Source organism: Camponotus floridanus, unplaced genomic scaffold (assembly GCF_003227725.1).
Source record: "Camponotus floridanus strain SB8 unplaced genomic scaffold, Cflo_v7.5 scaffold86, whole genome shotgun sequence".
Lineage (NCBI taxonomy): Eukaryota > Metazoa > Arthropoda > Insecta > Hymenoptera > Formicidae > Camponotus > Camponotus floridanus.
This window is the reverse complement of record NW_020229856.1, coordinates 679,041-698,687: the sequence shown is the minus strand read 5'-3', so window position 1 is coordinate 698,687 and position 19,647 is coordinate 679,041. Positions and strand designations below refer to the sequence as shown.

At 31.1% G+C, this 19,647-nt stretch overlaps 4 protein-coding genes across 8 annotated transcripts in view; 2 read left to right on the top strand and 2 right to left on the bottom strand.

Moving 5' to 3' along the window:
• LOC105252886 (A disintegrin and metalloproteinase with thrombospondin motifs 9) overlaps positions 1–1,666 on the top strand; it is a 34,789-nt gene extending 33,123 nt beyond the window's left edge. For all 4 annotated transcript variants that reach the window (XM_011260516.3, XM_011260515.3, XM_011260514.3 and 1 more), the window contains 3 exons: positions 225–361; positions 853–1,046; positions 1,577–1,666. In XM_011260516.3, coding sequence (XP_011258818.1) covers positions 225–361; positions 853–1,046; positions 1,577–1,666 — 421 coding nt within the window. The remainder of the gene's footprint in view (positions 1–224; positions 362–852; positions 1,047–1,576) is intronic.
• Positions 1,667–9,179: 7,513 nt separating this feature from the next.
• On the top strand, positions 9,180–11,420 carry LOC105252887 (D-glucuronyl C5-epimerase B). Its single transcript, XM_011260517.2, has 5 exons — positions 9,180–9,317; positions 9,496–9,624; positions 9,708–10,421; positions 10,544–10,731; positions 10,809–11,420. Exons 1-5 carry the CDS (start codon positions 9,180–9,182, stop codon positions 11,338–11,340), a joined length of 1,701 nt encoding a protein of 566 aa, XP_011258819.1. The 3' UTR covers positions 11,341–11,420.
• Positions 11,421–11,983: 563 nt separating this feature from the next.
• LOC105252888 (neurogenic locus notch homolog protein 1) lies at positions 11,984–15,264 on the bottom strand. Its single transcript, XM_011260518.3, has 7 exons — positions 15,013–15,264; positions 14,320–14,429; positions 14,124–14,252; positions 13,801–13,974; positions 13,298–13,551; positions 12,955–13,177; positions 11,984–12,813 (listed from the first exon to the last, which is right to left on the bottom strand). The coding sequence occupies exons 2-7, from the start codon at positions 14,411–14,413 to the stop codon at positions 12,443–12,445; spliced, it is 1,245 nt and encodes a 414-aa protein (XP_011258820.1). The 5' UTR covers positions 14,414–14,429; positions 15,013–15,264; the 3' UTR covers positions 11,984–12,442.
• Positions 15,265–16,462: 1,198 nt separating this feature from the next.
• On the bottom strand, positions 16,463–19,550 carry LOC105252889 (polyadenylate-binding protein-interacting protein 1). Of its 2 annotated transcripts, none has more exons than XM_011260521.3 (9): positions 19,311–19,550; positions 18,936–19,123; positions 18,789–18,862; positions 18,501–18,716; positions 18,242–18,427; positions 17,979–18,106; positions 17,642–17,867; positions 17,172–17,560; positions 16,463–17,032 (listed from the first exon to the last, which is right to left on the bottom strand). In XM_011260521.3, exons 2-9 carry the CDS (start codon positions 19,099–19,101, stop codon positions 16,945–16,947), a joined length of 1,473 nt encoding a protein of 490 aa, XP_011258823.1. In that variant the 5' UTR covers positions 19,102–19,123; positions 19,311–19,550; the 3' UTR covers positions 16,463–16,944. The 2 variants fall into 2 exon arrangements, with proteins under 2 accessions (XP_011258823.1, XP_011258822.1); XM_011260520.3 differs by having other exon boundaries at positions 16,544–17,032; positions 18,242–18,430.
• Positions 19,551–19,647: the final 97 nt, after the last annotated feature.

Below are 19,647 nucleotides of genomic sequence, written 5' to 3'. Positions count from 1 at the left end.
GGACAAGTTTATAATATCTATTCTTAAAGAGATGTATATTCTTTCTCTCTTTCTAGATTGATTATTCGAATATTTGTTTCTCCAAAATATTTTATTTCGCTATTCATATTATTTTACATAATAAATGTTTTATTGCATCTTATTCTCGGAATATTCTTTAGAATATTATTTTCCCAGCGATTCAATAATCTTCTTTAAAGACATTAATAATATGAATAAATCAGGTTGAACAATCCACGCACGTGCCCGTTTAATGGTCAAAGGAATGACAGTTGCAATTGTGTGTCCGAATTGGAGACAGTTTCTGGTAGAACAATGTTCAAAAGAGTACGCATAGATCCTGCGAGACTCTATATTATAAGTAAGTAATTTGAAAAACTTTAACAAGATTTATTATATAAATAAAAGTATTTTTATACATTTACGATTTAAATTATTTATGTACACAAACTTGTCAAAAGACAAAACATTTTGAACAAAAATATTATAGTTTTACTGGGACATAGATGTGTATGATCCACGCTGTATACATATACATATATGTATTATATAAATGTCTTAAATAATTAACGTGAATTATATTTGATTTAATACTAAAAGTGAAAAGATCTCAATATTTCAACACAATTGCTGTAATCCCAAAAACAAACTTCTGCTTAGTGTATTTATGTGTAATATTAAAGTTATGCAACAAAATATTTTGTAAATTTCTTTATTTCCATAATATTTTTATAGTCATAAAATAAAATAAAATAAAATAATCTTATATAAACGTTATTATACATTATTTTGTATAAGATATAAAATTATCTTATATAAACGTGATTATATATTTGATCGCTTGATGTTTAGCAAATGATTACACGTTCTCGTGGACGGAAGGAATGAAACGCGTGGAGTATGGCAAAGCCGGTGATTGTTATAGCCTCACTGATTGTCCACAAGGACGTTTCAGCATCAATTTAAGAGGAACCGCTTTGGGATTATCGCCAACAGTCACATGGGTTACAGAAACTTCAAACGCTTTTCTTGCGATCAATAAAATCGTAAGTAATCGAGAAAAGATTTGCCATATATCATATATCATATATCATATATCATTGAAAGATTGAAAACAAAACTTATATATATATATATATATATATATATATATATATATATATAAAATTTTAGTATATATGTATAGTCTTTATTAAGCAACACAGTGATCCTTGGTCTCGATATACTTTTTCAGTATATTTTTCCCTCGAGAGAGATTTGTTTCCAATGTTATTTTTATTTCAATAACTTTATTTACAAAAATAACAAATTTGTTATGTCGCGTCTTGTTATCAAGTCTTTCTTTTGTACATATACCTAAATATTAAAAAATAATCTCTCTAATTTCTCTCTAATTTATCACGCATTGAAAACATTAATATTGTTTATTATCATAATTTTTAACCAACTTTTAACAAAAATTTTGCTTGAAAAAGCATGAATTTCCTTCTTTTTTAATATTAAATATAATTTTTGATAATTTTCACGCATACACACATCTATATACTTATATAACTTATGTTTATGTTATATTTAGAATGATCAACGAATTCTCGGTAAATGTGGTGGTTATTGTGGCTTTTGTAAGCCGAAGACAGGCCTAAAACTGGACGTATTACCTCCCTAGTCACAGCCTTCAAGTTTTCGTATTACGTTTATTTGTTCTATATATCCTGCTACATATGAGCCGTGATATTATATTTAACCACCGATTTGCTTTAAACTCGATTAGTTTCCTAGTAACTTTGGAGTGTATGTATATATATATATATATATATATATATATATATATATATATATGTATGTATGTATATTTGAGATAACGATACTGAAATTCATAGATTGGCGAGTTGCGAACCAATATAACGAAATGCACATGACACAATATATAAGCTATCACTGCCATCATGTGTGCGATTATGTAAATTAAAATGAATTATAAAGCTTATGTTGTTTTAAACATATGTTGCGCTTAATGGTTCGTAAACATTGCTTTATAAAGTTGAATTTTTATACAATCTATTAAATAATCTACAATAATATGCATAAAAACAAAGCATAGGAAAGAATGATCGTTGTAAAAGCATATTGAATTTGCGTAATCAAAGATCTTTATCTATTCTTCTTTCTTTTAGTTTTCTCTTTTATCAAGAATTGAATTTATTTCTACAAAGTGTAGATAGTAATACACAATGTGTGTTTGCGCATTTAAATATGCAAAGATATTCGTATCAAGTTACAAACATATGTATAATCGTGCTGTGTTTGTAGAAGACATAGTGTCACATTATAAATGCAAAAGTAAAAAATTAAAAAAAGCACTAGAAAAGCAAATACAAATATTCTTTATTCTTTGAAATATTCTGGAATATTTTTCTTTACAATTATAGAAAACGGTTTTTCCTTCTTCATGCAGCATAAATCAAATTCTTAGCAGATATAATGTAATAAAGAAAATTAATCAAATATTACTCACTGTATGTATTTTGTACACAAACTTGAAATGGATAATGACACTTACATCATGTTCTACAAACATTTTACGATTGATGTTATGCTCTCTTTCTATAATTTTATAATTCTATAGTTTGCCTTTTTTATCGTGATTCACTGCCCTTTTTATCGTGATTCACTGCCTTTTTATAATGCTCCATCAATTTTAAACAAAAGAAATATTCAGGAAAAAATTTTATTTTTACTTTTAATAATAAAATCTCAATAGAATATATATATATATATATATATATATATATATATATATATGTGTGTAAGTATATATAGTCTATAATTGAATTCTGTAGCCTAAACAATTTCTAGTTTCTTCTAGTTTCTTCTCTAGACAGAAGGAAATTGTAGTTTTCAGGAAAAAAAGAGGTATGATAGTTGAGTTTATGTACATTTATTGCGTGCAATAAGCAAGTAGAAAAACTTGCGAAATTTGTTGAACAAATTGCAGAGTACTTTTTTACTTTTCTTTTATTTGTATCTTGAAAAAAGTTTTATTCATCTTATTTTATCGAAGGTAATCTATTGCAGCAATATATTGCAGTAATATTAATAGCATAGAAGCGCGAATAAATCTATTAATATTATAATTCAATATACGCATATAAATATAATATATTTTCGAAAATATAAATTGCACCTATTGTCGCTAAAACGATGCGCTCTCTCTCTCTCTTTCTCTCTCCCCCCCCCTGCCCCTCTCCCTCTCCCTCCTTGTGATATATATTTGAAAATTCGAGTTTTACCATTACCGATGTAATTTTGAAAGTTTATTATAATCTTTATTTTTCCCCTTTTTCCTTTTCTCTTTTTCTTTCATTTTCATTTCATTTAAAAGTTTTTGATAACTGACATAAAAATTAAAACTAATATTTTAAAATAAGATAAATTTATTCAAATTTAAGATATATGATTCTGTTATTAATTTAAAATTTGAGAGAGACATTTATTGCTAAATATATAAATGTATGTAAAAAAAACTTTAGTTTAATAAAGATCAATGATATTTTTTAAGAACACTGATATTTATTAAGAAATGTGAAGCGAAATCAAGCAAAATTGACTTCGGCAATAAATGTGCCAGCTAATTTGCATCCAGCTCTTATTTGTTTGCAATGTAATCAGAAGCTTATAGATATAATGATTATAGATATATACATTTTTATTAATGAGAATATGGATGCCTCCACACACATACATTTAATTACATCAATTCAATTAGTGAAAACAGGTGAAGTTTATAAATAAAGTTTGTAAACTTATTCAATAACATTATTTTGTATCTTTTGTATCTTATTCGCAATTGCAATCTAGAAGAAGAACATGTTTTATGCTTCGTTTTTTAGCTATAATGCGTATAATTGTGTTATATTATTAATGGAAATCTATAAAATTTGTACAAAGCTAATATATATATGTATGTGTATGTATTTATATATATATATATATATATATATATATATATTAATATTTATGTTATAAAGTAATAGTAAAGTTTATTAGCGAGCGTCGATTAGACATGCCAACTATGTTCTCACATAGTTTTCTATATTTTCCAAATGGAACATAAAAAAGAATTGAGTGAATGCACATTAATAATAAGTGTATCCAATCGAAATCACAAGAAAATTTTGTTGTATTTTTATTAAACCGCGCCAATTTAAGAATGACATTGACATTGACACGATACCAAGTCTTTTTATATTAAACAGCCAACAAGATTGGTCAATGTAATAAATCATTTGGTTAACGATTGCCGTTGGACCGACTTGTGTAAATGTGTATGTTGATCCATTTGTTGGACATTATGTAATACATATTGCCTGTTGGCTATATAAATATGTGTATTTGATAGACTGCCATAGTTAATATTATTATATATATGTATATGTATACACATGCTCGCGCACATACACACACACACACACACACACACACACACACACACACACACACACACACTTATGTAATGAGTAATCTGCCATAATCTTGGCCACAATGTAGCATAATAAAATATGACGGAACTGTACGATTTATTATGTAATATGAGTATATAAATGCATTTTTCAGCACGCATTTTAAAAGTGCCAAAATTAATGATATTAGTCGCGATAGTTTTGATAAAGTTTTATATATATAGGAAAAAAAATGCTCGATATTTTTACTAAAAAATTCGTGTATTAATATTAGCGAAATTATAAGATAATCGGTTAATAGACAAATCATTATTGAAATGTAGATTATTTTGTAGATCACATTGTGTATTATTAAGATAAAAGCATTATTAATAGTTTGCATATGTCTCTCGAATATGCTGCTAAAACATATGTGTGTAATTTTCATATCATAAGACATGTTACTTATTATAGAACAACATTTTCAATTCAACTTGGCAGGCACCTCAACTACGACAAGCTAGTTTACAAATAATCTAGCATGAGAACAGACACTTTATGTGACGAATTTACATATCTAATATTATAGGCAGCTAATTGATCGGTTATTGTTTAGTAATAATTATTAAATATACGAGAATCCGTTGTTTTATAATTTTATATATTTACCAATATATCATATATTGTGTAATATACACTAAAAATGTCTCAAGTGTTCCAAGATTTATTAAATGGGCATTTTTGAGTAGCACATCTACTTTTATGATATATACACACTAGTTTCGATTAGATCTATGAGATATTCTTTATCTTGTAGTCTTTTTTTTATTTATTATTTATCCTCGAGCGAGATGATACATTATATTTATATAGTTTTCAGTCGAATAATTAACGATTAAAAGTAAGAAACTTTTAATAAACTAAATTCGAAAAGAGTCTAAAATAAATGATAACATGACATTCTTGGGTCAAATTTTTGTTATTCTCTTCTCAGTAATATATTATATATTATAATTTTCTTTATTATCAATATATCGAATATTTTTTACTTTTATGTGCAATTTTATCTTATACAAGTTTCAAATAAATATAAAATGTATTTTTTTTATTGTAAAGTTTTTCGAAGAAAAGTGTACAATATTGATTTTTTTATAATGGTGTGATTGTAAGAAATTCCATACGAACCAGTGTTTATATAAATTGAAATAAAATAAGTCGCTGCATGTGTAAAAAATAATGTCTTGTTATTAAATTTATATATATATATATATATATTTCCTTAGCATATATATATTAGGTGAAGAGAATTGCTCGTGACTCGACATCTTTTCCTTTCTATTATATGCATTCAAATTTTTTAAAAATTATACAAATTAACCAGTTGCTTGTAATACTACATAAGCCCCTCAACTACATAATATATACACGTATGTACACATATGTATGTGTACATACATGTAAAAATTAACAACGATTTAAGGCTTCAAAGTTACAATTATATTAAATATTAAGATCACATTTGATTAAGTAAATCCCAATTCGAACTTTAGATGATTATATAAAGGGAGTTGCCAGCAACTAGATATTAACGTCCAAGGACGAGTCGTCTATGAAATTTTTTTAATTGATCAACATTATCCTATCGGATTCAACCTGCGGGGTATACATAACTGATATCCTTCCCCGCGCGAGAAAACAAAATTGAATTAATTAATACGTTAATTCATAATTTATTATATCATTATATTATATTAATTAATTATATGTAAATGCATCAAATTAAATATATTTAATAAATATTAAATTTAACTATTATTGTTGATTAATAGTTCATTAATTGCCGACATTGGTGTGTTGGCAGTTCTTCGCTGGAAACGTATTCTGAAATATTAGGAAATTATTAGGCGAATATAATCAAGTTGGAGGTAGCACAAGTAGCAAACTTAGCTAGCTAAATTATCGACCGTTGAAAATCTACCTTTAGCGGTAGTTTGCTGCGTTATCGACGATCGGTAATTTTCTGTTAGCGATAGCTCCTATTCATTCATATTCGCCTAATACTTTCCTAATATTTCAGCTAATATTTCAGAATATATGTGCAGCTTGAAAATCATCGACGTGAGTTGAATCGCAACAATCCGCGAACTGTAAATATTAAAATTCTGAAATATTAATAAAGTATCCGACGAATATAATTCGATAAGAAGTTGCAATAATTAAAAATCCAAAAATTACAAATATTCTTAAAATTTTTAATCTAAAGCTTTGTTTACCACAAAAATATAAATTCACAAACGTTTTAAACTTTTGAAAGAATTGAAAAACTCTTGAAAAGAATATCTTTATAAAAAATTTGCTATATTTAATATAGAAAAATATAGGAACTGAAATGTCATTAAATGAAGACTGAAAAAATATATTCTATCAGATATATCTAAGAATAACGTAGGACGAGCCGAATGCAATCGTTCGATTAATTGATTAAATATTTACATATATCGTATGAAAAAGCGAGTCGGAATGCAATCGTTCTATTAATTAATTAAATATTTATATATACTGAACGAAAAAGTGAGTCGGAATGCAATCGTTCGATTAATTGATTAAATATTTATATATATCGAATGAAAAAGCGAGCCGGAATGCAATCGTTCGATTAATTGATTAAATATTTATATATATCGAATGAAAAAGCGAGCCGGAATGCAATCGTTCGATGAATGGATTAAATATTTATACAAATATACCGAAATGGTGAACCGGAATGTAATCCTTCGATTAATTGATTAAATATTGATATATACCGAAAAAGCGAGCTGGAATACAATCTTTTGTGTAGTGGATTAAATATTTATATATACCGAATGGAAAATCGAGTCAGAATGCAATCGCTCGATTAATTTATTCGATCAACTGCAATCGACTATCACAGATAGTAGCTGGATTCGGAACTTTGAATATAATCTGGCCGCAGGATTTTAGATTGCTAAGATATAGCGTATCAATATATGTTTGATAAAAAAAGATTCATTGTACGTTATTCTTAGAGATATTTGAAAGAATATATTATTTTTTAAGTCTTTATTTAATGACATTTCAGTTTCTATATTTCTCTATAATAAATAAAGCAAGTTTTTTATAAAGATATTACGAGTTCTATCCAAGATTTGTTCAATTTTTTCAAAAGTTGAATACGTTTGTGAATTTATATTTTTGTAGTACAAAGCGTTAGACTTAAAATTTTTAGAATATTTGTAATTCTTGTATTTTTAATTATTACAACTTCTTATCAAAGTATATTCGTCAGATACTTTGTTAATATTTCAGAATTTCAACATTTATAGTTTACGGATTATCGCAATTCAACTTGCTCGATGTCGATGACTTTCAAAGCTGCACATATATTCTGAAATATTAGCTGAAATATATTAGGAAAGTATTAGGCGAATATGATCGGATAGGAGCTATCACAAAGAGAAAATTACCGATCGTCGATAACGTAGCAAACTACTGCTAAAGGTAGATTTTCAACGGTCGATAATTTAGCTAGCTAAGTTTGCTACTTGTGCTACCTCCAACTTGATTATATTCGCCTAATAATTTCCTAATATTTCAGAATACGTTTCCAGCGAAGAACTTAAAATCAATGTCGACAATTAATGAACTACAACAATGATAGTTTCAACAATGATAATTTCAATTTAATTTATTAAATATATTTGATTTGATACATTTACATATAATTAATTAATATATTATAATAATATAATAAATGGAATAATGTATTAATTAATTCAATTTTGTTTTCTTGTGCGGGGAAGAATATACGTTATGCAAACCCCACAGATCGATTTCGGTAGGGTAATGTTGAGAAAAAAAACTTCTCAGACGACTCATCCTTGAACATTAATATTCGAGGCATTGGAACAGTCATTTATGGGAATTTATTTAATTAAATGTGATCAATATTTATAATTTAAAATTTCAATCTCTTTCAAACGATATCATATTAACATGTGCATTACACTATAACTTTTATTTGAATACTTTATTTCTTATAGTGTACGTTCTACATTAAAAATATAATATCAAACTTTCTCTCTCTCTCTCTCTCTCTCTTTTTAAATGTATAAATTATTTATTAATAGCCTAATAAAAAATATTTTATTTTCAAATGTTATAATCATATCCATATAATGAAGTATTATAAATTATAACACTTGAAAATAAGATATTTTTTATTAGGCTATTTATAATAAATAATTTATATATTTAAAGAGAGAGAGAGAGAGAGACCACAAAACTTATTTATATTAAAGATATATATGTATAACTTTAATTGTCTTGCATTCAAATTTTAGCACTCTTATTACCGGCATTTTGTGCACATAACACGGAAACAGAATCACTAATCGTAAACATGCCATGTTACCCTTTGAAAAGTTTCATGCCTTCGGCTATGTAGTTCAATGCGACACTGCCTGTGCGCCTATTGTAGACGAAGCAACAGTGGCTTAACCTAGCCACCGAAAAACCAAAAACTTGGCGGACAAATAAAAGCGTCCCAGAACGAATTTATTGGTATTAAATTTGAGAATGTTTATCATCTTGCGTGAAATTTTATTATTAATCATCGATATTGGAAATAAATTCTGAAAATGGGACAGTTTTATGATGTGAATTTATATAAAATTGTAAAATGACAAGATATTTGTGACATTACGATAGATTTTGTATGAGATGATGCGAGTGAATTTCAAAACAATTTTGCTTGTATTGGTTGTCGCAACATTAACTTTTTTACTTACATCATGGAATTATTGTGGAAATAGTTTGCTCTTTCATACTGCGGATTGGAAAACAAAATACCAGCATAAGGTAAAATTAATCAAATTATAATATCTCTTTTTAAATCTTTTGCAATTGACATACAGTATAATAATAAAAGCAAATAAATTCTAACATATTATTTTGTATCTGCTCATCTTTTATATTTCATATTGTTGATTATATCATATTTTATTTCATATTGTACATTATTTAATTTGTTTTGTAGGATCGTTTAAGTACAGAATCAGGATATCAAGAAATAGATTGTCATATAAATGGCGATTACTCGATAGGATGTCGTAAAGAAGGCGATGAAGTATACATACCATTTTCGTTTATCCATAAATACTTTGAGGTCAGTTAAATTTATCATATTTTAATTTTTTCCTGTTTTTATATATCAGATAAGTTGCATTAATTTGATATGTAACATTGTAGATTTATGGAAAGTTAGCTACTTATGATGGTTTGGAGAGATTTGAATGGCTGCACAGTTATTCAAAGATTGTGAGTCCCAAGGGAAAATATGATTCTCGAGGTGTATTTATGACATTTGAAAATTACAATGTTGAAGTAAGAGACAGAGTTAAATGTATCAGTGGCATCGACGGTGTACCAATATCGACGCAGTGGGAGAGTCAAGGATACTATTATCCTACACAAATTGCTCAGTTTGGATTATCACATTATAGTAAGAATTTAACCGAACCAGAACCACATAGGAAAATTATTGAGGATTCTGATAAAGTTAAGCAAAATTGGAATGTTCCTCAAGGTTCGATTATGAGCAGAGTGTACGATAAACAAGTTAACAGTTATGTTGTAAAATTTGCGACACCGGAAACTAGCAGTTCTGGAATTTCTTTAACATTAGACCATGTGCTGGATTTCGTTTTAAAATGGGATCTCAATATTAAGGACAATGGAAGTGTTACGGTTGTACTCGAATCGAGAGAGAAAAAAGAAACATATTACCTTCACTATGTTACCAGCAATACAGTATTGTATAGTTCTAATACTCATGTATACTATGGAATTGGACTAGCTAATCATCAATGGAAGCGTTTTACTAGAGACCTTTTAATTGACTTACAGAAAGGTCTTTATTTAAATGATAAAAGTAGGAAGAAATTACCCCGATCCAAGTTAAAAGTAATTGTTGAATTTGGTCATAATTTTACACATATTCATATTCATATATTCTTAAGGAATATTGCATTAATATTATTTGTATATGTGTGTACTTGCATATGACACGTACGTCTTTATTTCAGGTAGTTAAAATTACCTTGTATGGTTCCGGTATGATTGACAATATGACATTATCGACTAGCGAACATATGGAGCAATTTTACGATGCAGCAAGATGGTTCGTCGCTAATCAAAATATCACTTCTGGTGGTTGGCCCAATCCTGTCAAGAGAAAAGTAGCACCTGGAATGGCTATTCTTGAGCCTGGATGGTATTATTACTATTATTAGGCATATTTTTCACATATAATACTGGTGAAACTAGTGCTATGGAAATACGTTATTACAGGTATTCCAGTATGGGTCAGGGTCACGCGATATCAGTGCTGGCGCGCGCATATCATCATTCCGGGGAAGCAAAGTACTTACAAGCCGCTATTAGAGGCTTGCGACCTTTTAGATTATCCTCTGCTAAAGGAGGAGTAGCCGCGCTCTTCTTAGGTAAATACATCTGGTACGAGGAGTATCCTACAATCCCCTCTTCTTTCATTCTTAACGGTTTTATTTATTCACTTATCGGTCTTTACGATCTGAAAATGATAGCGACAGCTAAAGACGCGGAGGAAGCGTCGAAACTCTTCAATCAGGGTATGACATCGTTAAAGAATATGTTAACGTTATACGATACTGGTTCAGGCACGACGTATGATTTACGTCACTTCACTTTGAAGACTGCACCCAATTTGGCTAGATGGGATTATCATTCTACTCATATTAATCAACTCCTTCTCCTCAATTCTATCGACAATGATTCTATTTTTATTACGACCGCGGAAAGATGGATAGGTTACATGAATGGCAAAAGAGCGGCCCACAATTGATTGCATGCATTTCTAAAATATCCCTTTTTTTCTCTTTATTTCAACAATTTAAGTTACCTCTTTTATGTGTATGTATATATATATATATATATACATACACATACACACACACACACGTGTGTGTATATATAAGTTTTTTCAAGAGACTGAGATATTGTTTTTTCATATAATTTTTATAACAATATACTATTTATTACTCGCGTGAATGTAGATGTGAAATAAATGTAAGATTTGACACTACTTGATAAATTAATATCTATTAATATTGTATATATAGATTATATAGAACGCCTGTGAAAAATAATAGGATCAATGTCTATATTTACAAAAGTGAGGACATCTTTGTTTCAAAATTGATAAATTCCGCTAAATTTACATATAGTGCTGCTAATAATTGTAATAATACATATATAGCATGATTCTTTCGACTGATAGTATACATATGATGTATCGTCATACGCGAGATAATTATTAATTTTTGTAATAGTACGATAACAAGCAATTTGTCATAAATTTCTTTGCTAGATTTATAACTATATTGTCTTGTGGATTTCACTTATTAAATGTGCGCATAAAGTTGAATTGCACAATAAAAATTATTATTTAGGGATGTAGTTTGGAGTTAGTTTTTTTTACAAGAATATTACAGCATTGCATAAACTCTGTATTATATAATATATTATACATCTATAGAGATAAAAATACAAAAACAGAAGAATGAAGACAAATGAAGAGAAAATTTATCTTGAAACATTGAGAGTACAACATAAGTCGCGCGCGCGCGTTGCATTTACATTTATATCATTTATTAAAAGTCTAAAAACTGAGTTTGTATGACCAACCGCAGTTGTAGAAAAAACATAAATAGAACACTTTATATGAGAGATCTATAGTGTGAACACAAATAGAAAAAATGGCATATGTTATAAAAATAGACTGCTCTGTTATCACCGTTTACTACAGCTTGCGAATAGACGCGATTAATTTTCTGCACTTTTTGCAAAAAAACATGCGTACAAATATAAATTAAAGTGAATTAAAAGAAAGAGAGAGAGAGAAAGTCGAGTATTTTAAAGGTGAAATCGGTGGTATTGTTTCGTAACTAGTAGTAACGGTAACGATAGGCGCGGCCGTAATTGTACACCGATTTACTCTCGATCGGATTACAAGTGTACAGAGCGTCGCCTCTGGTCCCCTGTGGACACGTGCAGACTGCGATATGATGTCGGGGCGTACACGTGGCGCTCGGACCGCACTCACGGCCAGTACATGGATTGCTACACGTGAAGTCGATACACGCGCGATTGTCGGGGCAGTCGCTGTCAGTGAAACACTCCCCACGCTGACAGCTACTCAGGGCGTTGCCGATGTAGCCGGTAGGACACGTGCACACCGGCCTCTCCCTTCCGGTATTATCATGACCCGGCGTACAAATCGCATTCGTACCGCAGGGATTCGGCTCGCAGAGATCACCTAAAAACATAGAGGCACACATTTTATCAAAGAATAGTTTTTTTCCTTCTTCGCGCGATTTTCTCACAATTAATAATGAAGGCGGGAAACGAGAAAATATGGTATTTGATATCGCATAATCGCTGCATATGGATCGCTTACGCGGTTCGAATAATCTGCAGCTAACGAAAGGATTGCCAGTCATATGCCGCGGGCAGCTACAAACGGGTGTGATATCGCGTAGATTGCAATCGGCGTTCACTCCGCAAACGCCGTCGCACGGATTGATGCATTTTTGATACAGGCAGGCGGATTTGGCTGCCGGGCACTCGGAATGGGTGGTACATTCCGGTCGACATGCGACGTATGCATTTCCCACCCATGTCTGGAACAAAAAATTAGACATTGATCGCACGCAGCATTTTGTTTCATCATCGTATCGTTTAGCCAGCCTTGTAATATCTCTTTTTTCGCCCAAGGATAAAAAGAGAAGAATATGTCTTACTTTTGGGCAAGTACATTTTGCTTGATGGTTTACGACTTGGCATTCCGCGTTCTCTCCGCATTTGCAGGGACTCTCGCATCTGAAGGACGACGAACATGCGAGATGTTGAGGGCATTCGCTGTCGTTTTCACACTCGTGACGACATCCGGCCAAAGGCGAACCCCTATAACCCGGTAGACAAGTGCAGACTGGTACTTGGTTGATCACCTCGCATTGTGTATTCTCTCCGCACGGACTCGGTTTACAAGCGGCTTCTATCGCAAAATAAATATTTCTTTGATGGTAATTTGCAAAATTTTATCAATAATTGAAATGAGAGAAAGAATGTATTTATGTGTGTATTGTACTTTAAATTACAAATTTACATCTATACAGAGAAAAAAAAGAGAGGAGAAAATATTTAAACGATATTGTAGAGAATGTATAAACAATTTCACAACATTATTGTAATCTTTACAATGTTATCTTTTAGACATTTTTATTTTTCTTTAAAATTTACGTACGTGGATCGGCAATTCGACAACCCGAAAACGGGTCACCATCGTGTCCCGGTAGGCATTGGCAGGTACCTATGTGGTTTCTGGTTTCGCAGTTTGCATTTACTCCGCATAGTCCCACGCAGGGATCGACACACCTGTTGTTTGTGCATACTCTATTGTATGGGCAATCGTCGTTGACTGAAACGTGTTGATAAAATGGATGATATGGACATATTAATCAACGCTGATGTAAATTTAGGCTGTCTCAAAAAGTGTAGAGTTAATTGAAACATTGTTCCTTTTTCTTTATTATTAAAACGGTGTATGATTTTAGCAGATTTACTCACTTAGACATTCAACCCGGATGCATCGCGCGAGAGGATCTCCCATATGTAAATTGAAGCACGAACATACTGGCCGTCCTTCGCTCATTGTACATCTCGCATTGGCTCCGCACGTATAGCTGTCGCAACCACCTATAAATGGAATGATTCAGAATTATAATGACCATTAAATGCTTTGCGTAATATAAATGTAACTTACCAGATGCAATTATTCGTGATTGAAGGTACTGACTACCGTTGATCATCACGGCAAATACAAGTAGAAGCGAGACTGCGGCTCGTGAGTGATACATTTTGCCACTATTCTATCTGTATGTATAATCATAATTCGAAGGTAATATACAATAAAAGGGGGAAACAAAATTCATACGACAAATCTTTTCTCTAAATTATATATATAAAATATGCGTACAAGTCATGTTACATGTATTATAATTTCTAAAATTATTTCTTCTCACAAAGTATATCAGTTGAAACAGTTTTACAATTAGCGAAAGAAACATAAAAGAATATTTTAATTATTTAAATAATATGCATGTATTGTATGTGAAAAAATGAGAATCATACTTCTTCTAGTCGTAATTGACAAAACACATTCTTATTCGAACTTTTAAATTTGTTACATACAAATTGTGAACATACGATATCTTTAGCAATATCCGACAATCCCCTTCGAGTTTTAACAATTCTGCGTATTTCAAGATTACTGCCTGTTATGGAAATTGGAATTTTCTCATTGTCGAAGATGTTTCCATGGAAAAAAAATTGATGAAGAAAATGCTATATTTTGGAAACGCAATTCGTATTTTTATATGACAATGAAAATAATGAAAACAGAAAAAGCTTTATCCAAATGACTAGATAAAAATTTATCCGAGTGAAATATGCTCACCTTTACTTGTAACTTTATGCTCGATGGAAACGCGAAGAGAAGACTAACGAATCACCCGCGATCGCAGAAATGATGAAGGCGCGAGGACCCCACCTATCATCTAGGATATGCGTACGACCTTCAGCCCCACTTTAAATTTCGCCCACACACGACCCTGATTGTTTTTTTAAGGTATTCGATAAATTTCGCCCACACGTTTTTTTTTTGTAATGCATTCGATTCTGATTTTTCACTTATTATTATTATCGAATATTACATATATCGAATGTTACATGTGCGGATATATTAAAATCTTTATAAATCTTAAAATTTTCTAAAGATGAATAAAAGGATAGCACTATAATCAAAGATGGGAGATTGCGCGTTATCTTTACAATTTACAATTATTTGGCGAATTAAAATGCTATTCTACGAGTATGTACGCGTGCAATATATGTCATAACAGGTATGACTAATCACGTTGCAGAGTTCCGTGGTGAGAGAACTCCTTCCGCACCAAAAATGGATTTTCGCGGAGATCGTGTATGCTCGCGATCCAATTGCAACGCAATTGAATTAAATCTGATATATGTGGGGATATATTGTCGTTCATTTATAAATTATCAAATTATGTAAATTTTATATTGTGCATATATAGCATTTTTTCTATAAATTTTTTTAGAAAGCTTGCACAATATGCTAATGTATAAAAATCGATAAAATAAAAAGTAGAAATATTTCTTATATATGTCGCGCGAATAAATTATGTTATGATAATAAGAACTATCCGATTATAAATCTTCTGTTTTATTATCGTTTTTTCTAAGATTAAAATGCAAGATACTGCAATTTCAAGAAACACATATTATTCGTACAGTTGCGAATTTTTGTCGAAAATCGTCTATTAATGATGTTTATCAATGTGAAATGTCGATTCAATGAACGCAAATTTATTCGAGAAATCGAGAATAAATTATTTTGCATAGATAAAAAGATACAAATGCTAGTTAATAATGTATTAAAATTAAAGATATATTTTCTACGGTTAAAATTAAAAAGATTGGATCACAACAAATTAGCACTATTCGTTTATGTCATACACACATCCGAAAAATATATGCAATAATAATAATAATAAAAATATATAACACGAGTTATATATATATATATGTATATATAACTCGTGTTGTATATTTTTTTTAGAAGTTTCATACATATAAATACACACACGCGCACATATAATTTTAAATAAATGCGGAAAATACACGTGTTTACTATACAAAACATATATATGGATTAATTCATCAAAAATGGAATACTTGTTTGAATATAACTCGTTTAGATTTGAAGATACCAAAAATGTGTAAACTCTACTTGGATGTTTGGAAACATTTCTGGCATTGTGAATGTAAATTGAATAATTTTATACTTTTTTTAAAATATTAGTCGAGAGGTTAAAATATGTAATTGAAAATAATAATATTGAGAAAAACATAAGATGTCTTTACACGTCATATTTATCTTTTGGTATTATACAAATTATTTATATAGATTGTATAATTACAATTTTTTCGCATCTTCAAATCTATTGGATTTATATTGGTGCTTTTCATTTTATTATACTCTGTATGCTACATATATGCAAATATTACTGTATCATATCTGTACACGTGATGAAACATGTTGAATGAATTGAAAATTATTTCGTGTTTGATGCATTTTTTCGGACCGGAGTTTTGTAGGACCAGTATTTTATAATGTATATGCAATGCTCTGTTCCTACCTTTAAAATGTGTGAATATTTTGCATTCGACTTTTAATGTTCATATGTAATAAAATCCAATTCCTCTCTTTTAATCACAAAATTTTTAAACAAATATTTATGTACGTATAGCGAAATGAGTCATAATATAATTTGATTTATGTTAAATAACATCCATTTTATCTTGCACTTTATTTCGATTTATCTTTCAAAAACTCTTCATAAGCGGACGCAATTTCGTCATCATAGTTATCATCCTCGTATTCGTCTTCGGATATCCTGTACCATTACACAATCATATTAATATATGGCTTTCTAAACAAGTATATCTATATCGAATCACATTACTATTGAATTAAAAGTGTTGCCACATTATATATAGTGGATGTATTATAGGTATAAAGTACAATATACATACCGCTGATTGTCGAAATCTAATTTGATATTGTCTTGGAGAAATTTACTTTCCTCCGCAGATAAAATTTCGCCGTCAGGACCATACATTACCGGTTGATCCAACTGTGCCTCTCTCAATAATGCGGTGTTTTCAGACGAGTTATAATTAGATGCACCTAGTTGATCCGGTTGCTGGTAACCAGCTTTATTTGATAATGCGTTGCTTGTCCCAGACAAATCACAATTTGACATTTTTCTTCCCCAATCCTTTCGTAATTCGTGAACGCTGTTTACCATATTTCCCACATGCGTATCAACTTGCCCGTTATTTACCAGTTCTGTTAGCGCCCGCATCATATTTTCCATATCTTTACTCTTGCTCTTGTCTTTTTCCAGTACATGACCTGCCAGCTACATATATATTATATCAAATATGCTGTCCAAATAGAAAAAAAATTATATAAATAAAGTTATCATTGCTATTGTATTTACTTTGAGCGCTTGGCAAATGTACTTTACAGAATTTGACGCCGGTCTCTGCAGTACCTTGGTAATAAACCATACCAAGACTTCTCCTAAAGTAAAAGCAAAAGATTCGTCCATCTGGGCGACCAATTCTGCCAAAAACAATATCAATCCATTGCACTTTTTTTGATCGCGTTTCTCTTCACTTTGCTTTTGCCACTCGTTTTCTTCGAATCGAGTCTCCAATCTACATCTAACATCCAAAGTATATTATTGATATATGTTGTATGTGCGTGTGTGATATGATTAAAAAAAAAAATTACAAATCCAAACATACATTTCACTGGCGCGCATTTAAACTTACTGGAAATATAATAAATCTCTGAATAGTTCTTTGGAGAACATAAACTGTTCTTTGCAGTCTTCTAAAATATTATCGAAATATTTACAGAATCGGGCTCCATTATATCGAAAATTGCTTTCAGCTATAGACTGAAAATGTCAAATAAATAAGTGATGCGTACAAACGTTGTAGAATAAAATAAATATTGGAAACCACCAAGATGAATCTTGTGCAAAGTTAGTCTACAACTACATATTTATAGACAAAGGAAAAACTCGCGTTACCGATTCGATTATGGTTGTTACAACCACTTGTAGGCAGCGCGTATTTCGGTCCCACCTAAGTTTTTTGACAAACGACGGAATTAAGCTGGTGAATTCTGCAGGATTTACAATTAAAATATTGATAATGTCATTGAGACGTTGACAAGTTTCAAAAGCGTTTTCCTCCTCCTTTTGCTCTTCTTTCTTCTTCTAATCAAAATGTTATCGCTACATGAAAATATTCTAAAGATTTCTGAAAATTATTAGACCAACTTTTTACCTTATTCTTATTCAAATTGCGTCGATCATCCTTATATTTATTATAGCTTTCTATTTCCGAATCTTGTATGTTGCACTGCTGTTGTAAAGCATCTTCGAGGGCTATGTCCTCCTTTACAAGCGAAGGAGGTACGTATACAGTATTCAACGGTGCTTCACGAGCGATTCTGAGTCTATCTTGTATCCTTGAACTCTTTGAATATTGGTGGATAGATTGCTATTGGCAAATTATTAAGAAATATGAGCACAGTTGAATATTAATGTCGTCAGAGTACCTCGAATCACTCACAAGAGGTAAGGTAGTCTGTAACATGGACCTCGGGACAAACTCTGCTGCTTGCGGCGACAAGGACGAGGTGGCTTCTACGAGAACGATTATTTTCAAGTTGATAACATGCCGTAAACATTGATTTCCTATCCTGTCGCAGACACTGACCTGCACCAGGCTGATTGGCACTCGATGCGCAATGTGGTCGCCTGAGCGTCGCGCTATTTTGCGGGAGCCCATCCCAGATACAGACACGCTGTCCGCGTCCGATGCCTTGCCTTCCGTCATCCTGCCTGCCAGTCTCCTTTCTGCTTTCTCTCTCGAAATTGTCCATTCTCGTCGTAAACCTTCGGAAGCTGTCGAACGGGGAAAGATTCAAATTGGCAAGAGTAAACTCAAACGTCGTGTTCAGTTAGACCGACACGCGCAAAGTATTCAAAGTACACGAAAATGTATCAATTAATCCGCCGCTCCGATTAATAATGTCGCGAGCGCTACGATTACCGCTAATCGACGCCGCTAAATAACGAATTTCAATTATACCTTTGGCGATTCCGATTTCACCACTATCGTCTATCACTCACGGGTAGCCTGACGTCTATTTCCGGTATCTTTCGCCAATAAAAATGAGAAAGCTCCAACTCCAATTGAGCTCGTTACATATAGACATCATAAATGTATGTAAGTCCGCTCGAGTATATATCTCCCGTTTATTTTATCAGCGCCCAGCGCCACACACAGCACACGGCGCAAAGCGCAGAGCGCGATATAACGATACGACGTGTACGTGTAACGATTATGCCAAAATGATTGGTGTTAGGAAGGATTCACACTCTGCGTTTTTTTACGTGCGTACCCCGTCCAATAGGAGAGCTTGTTT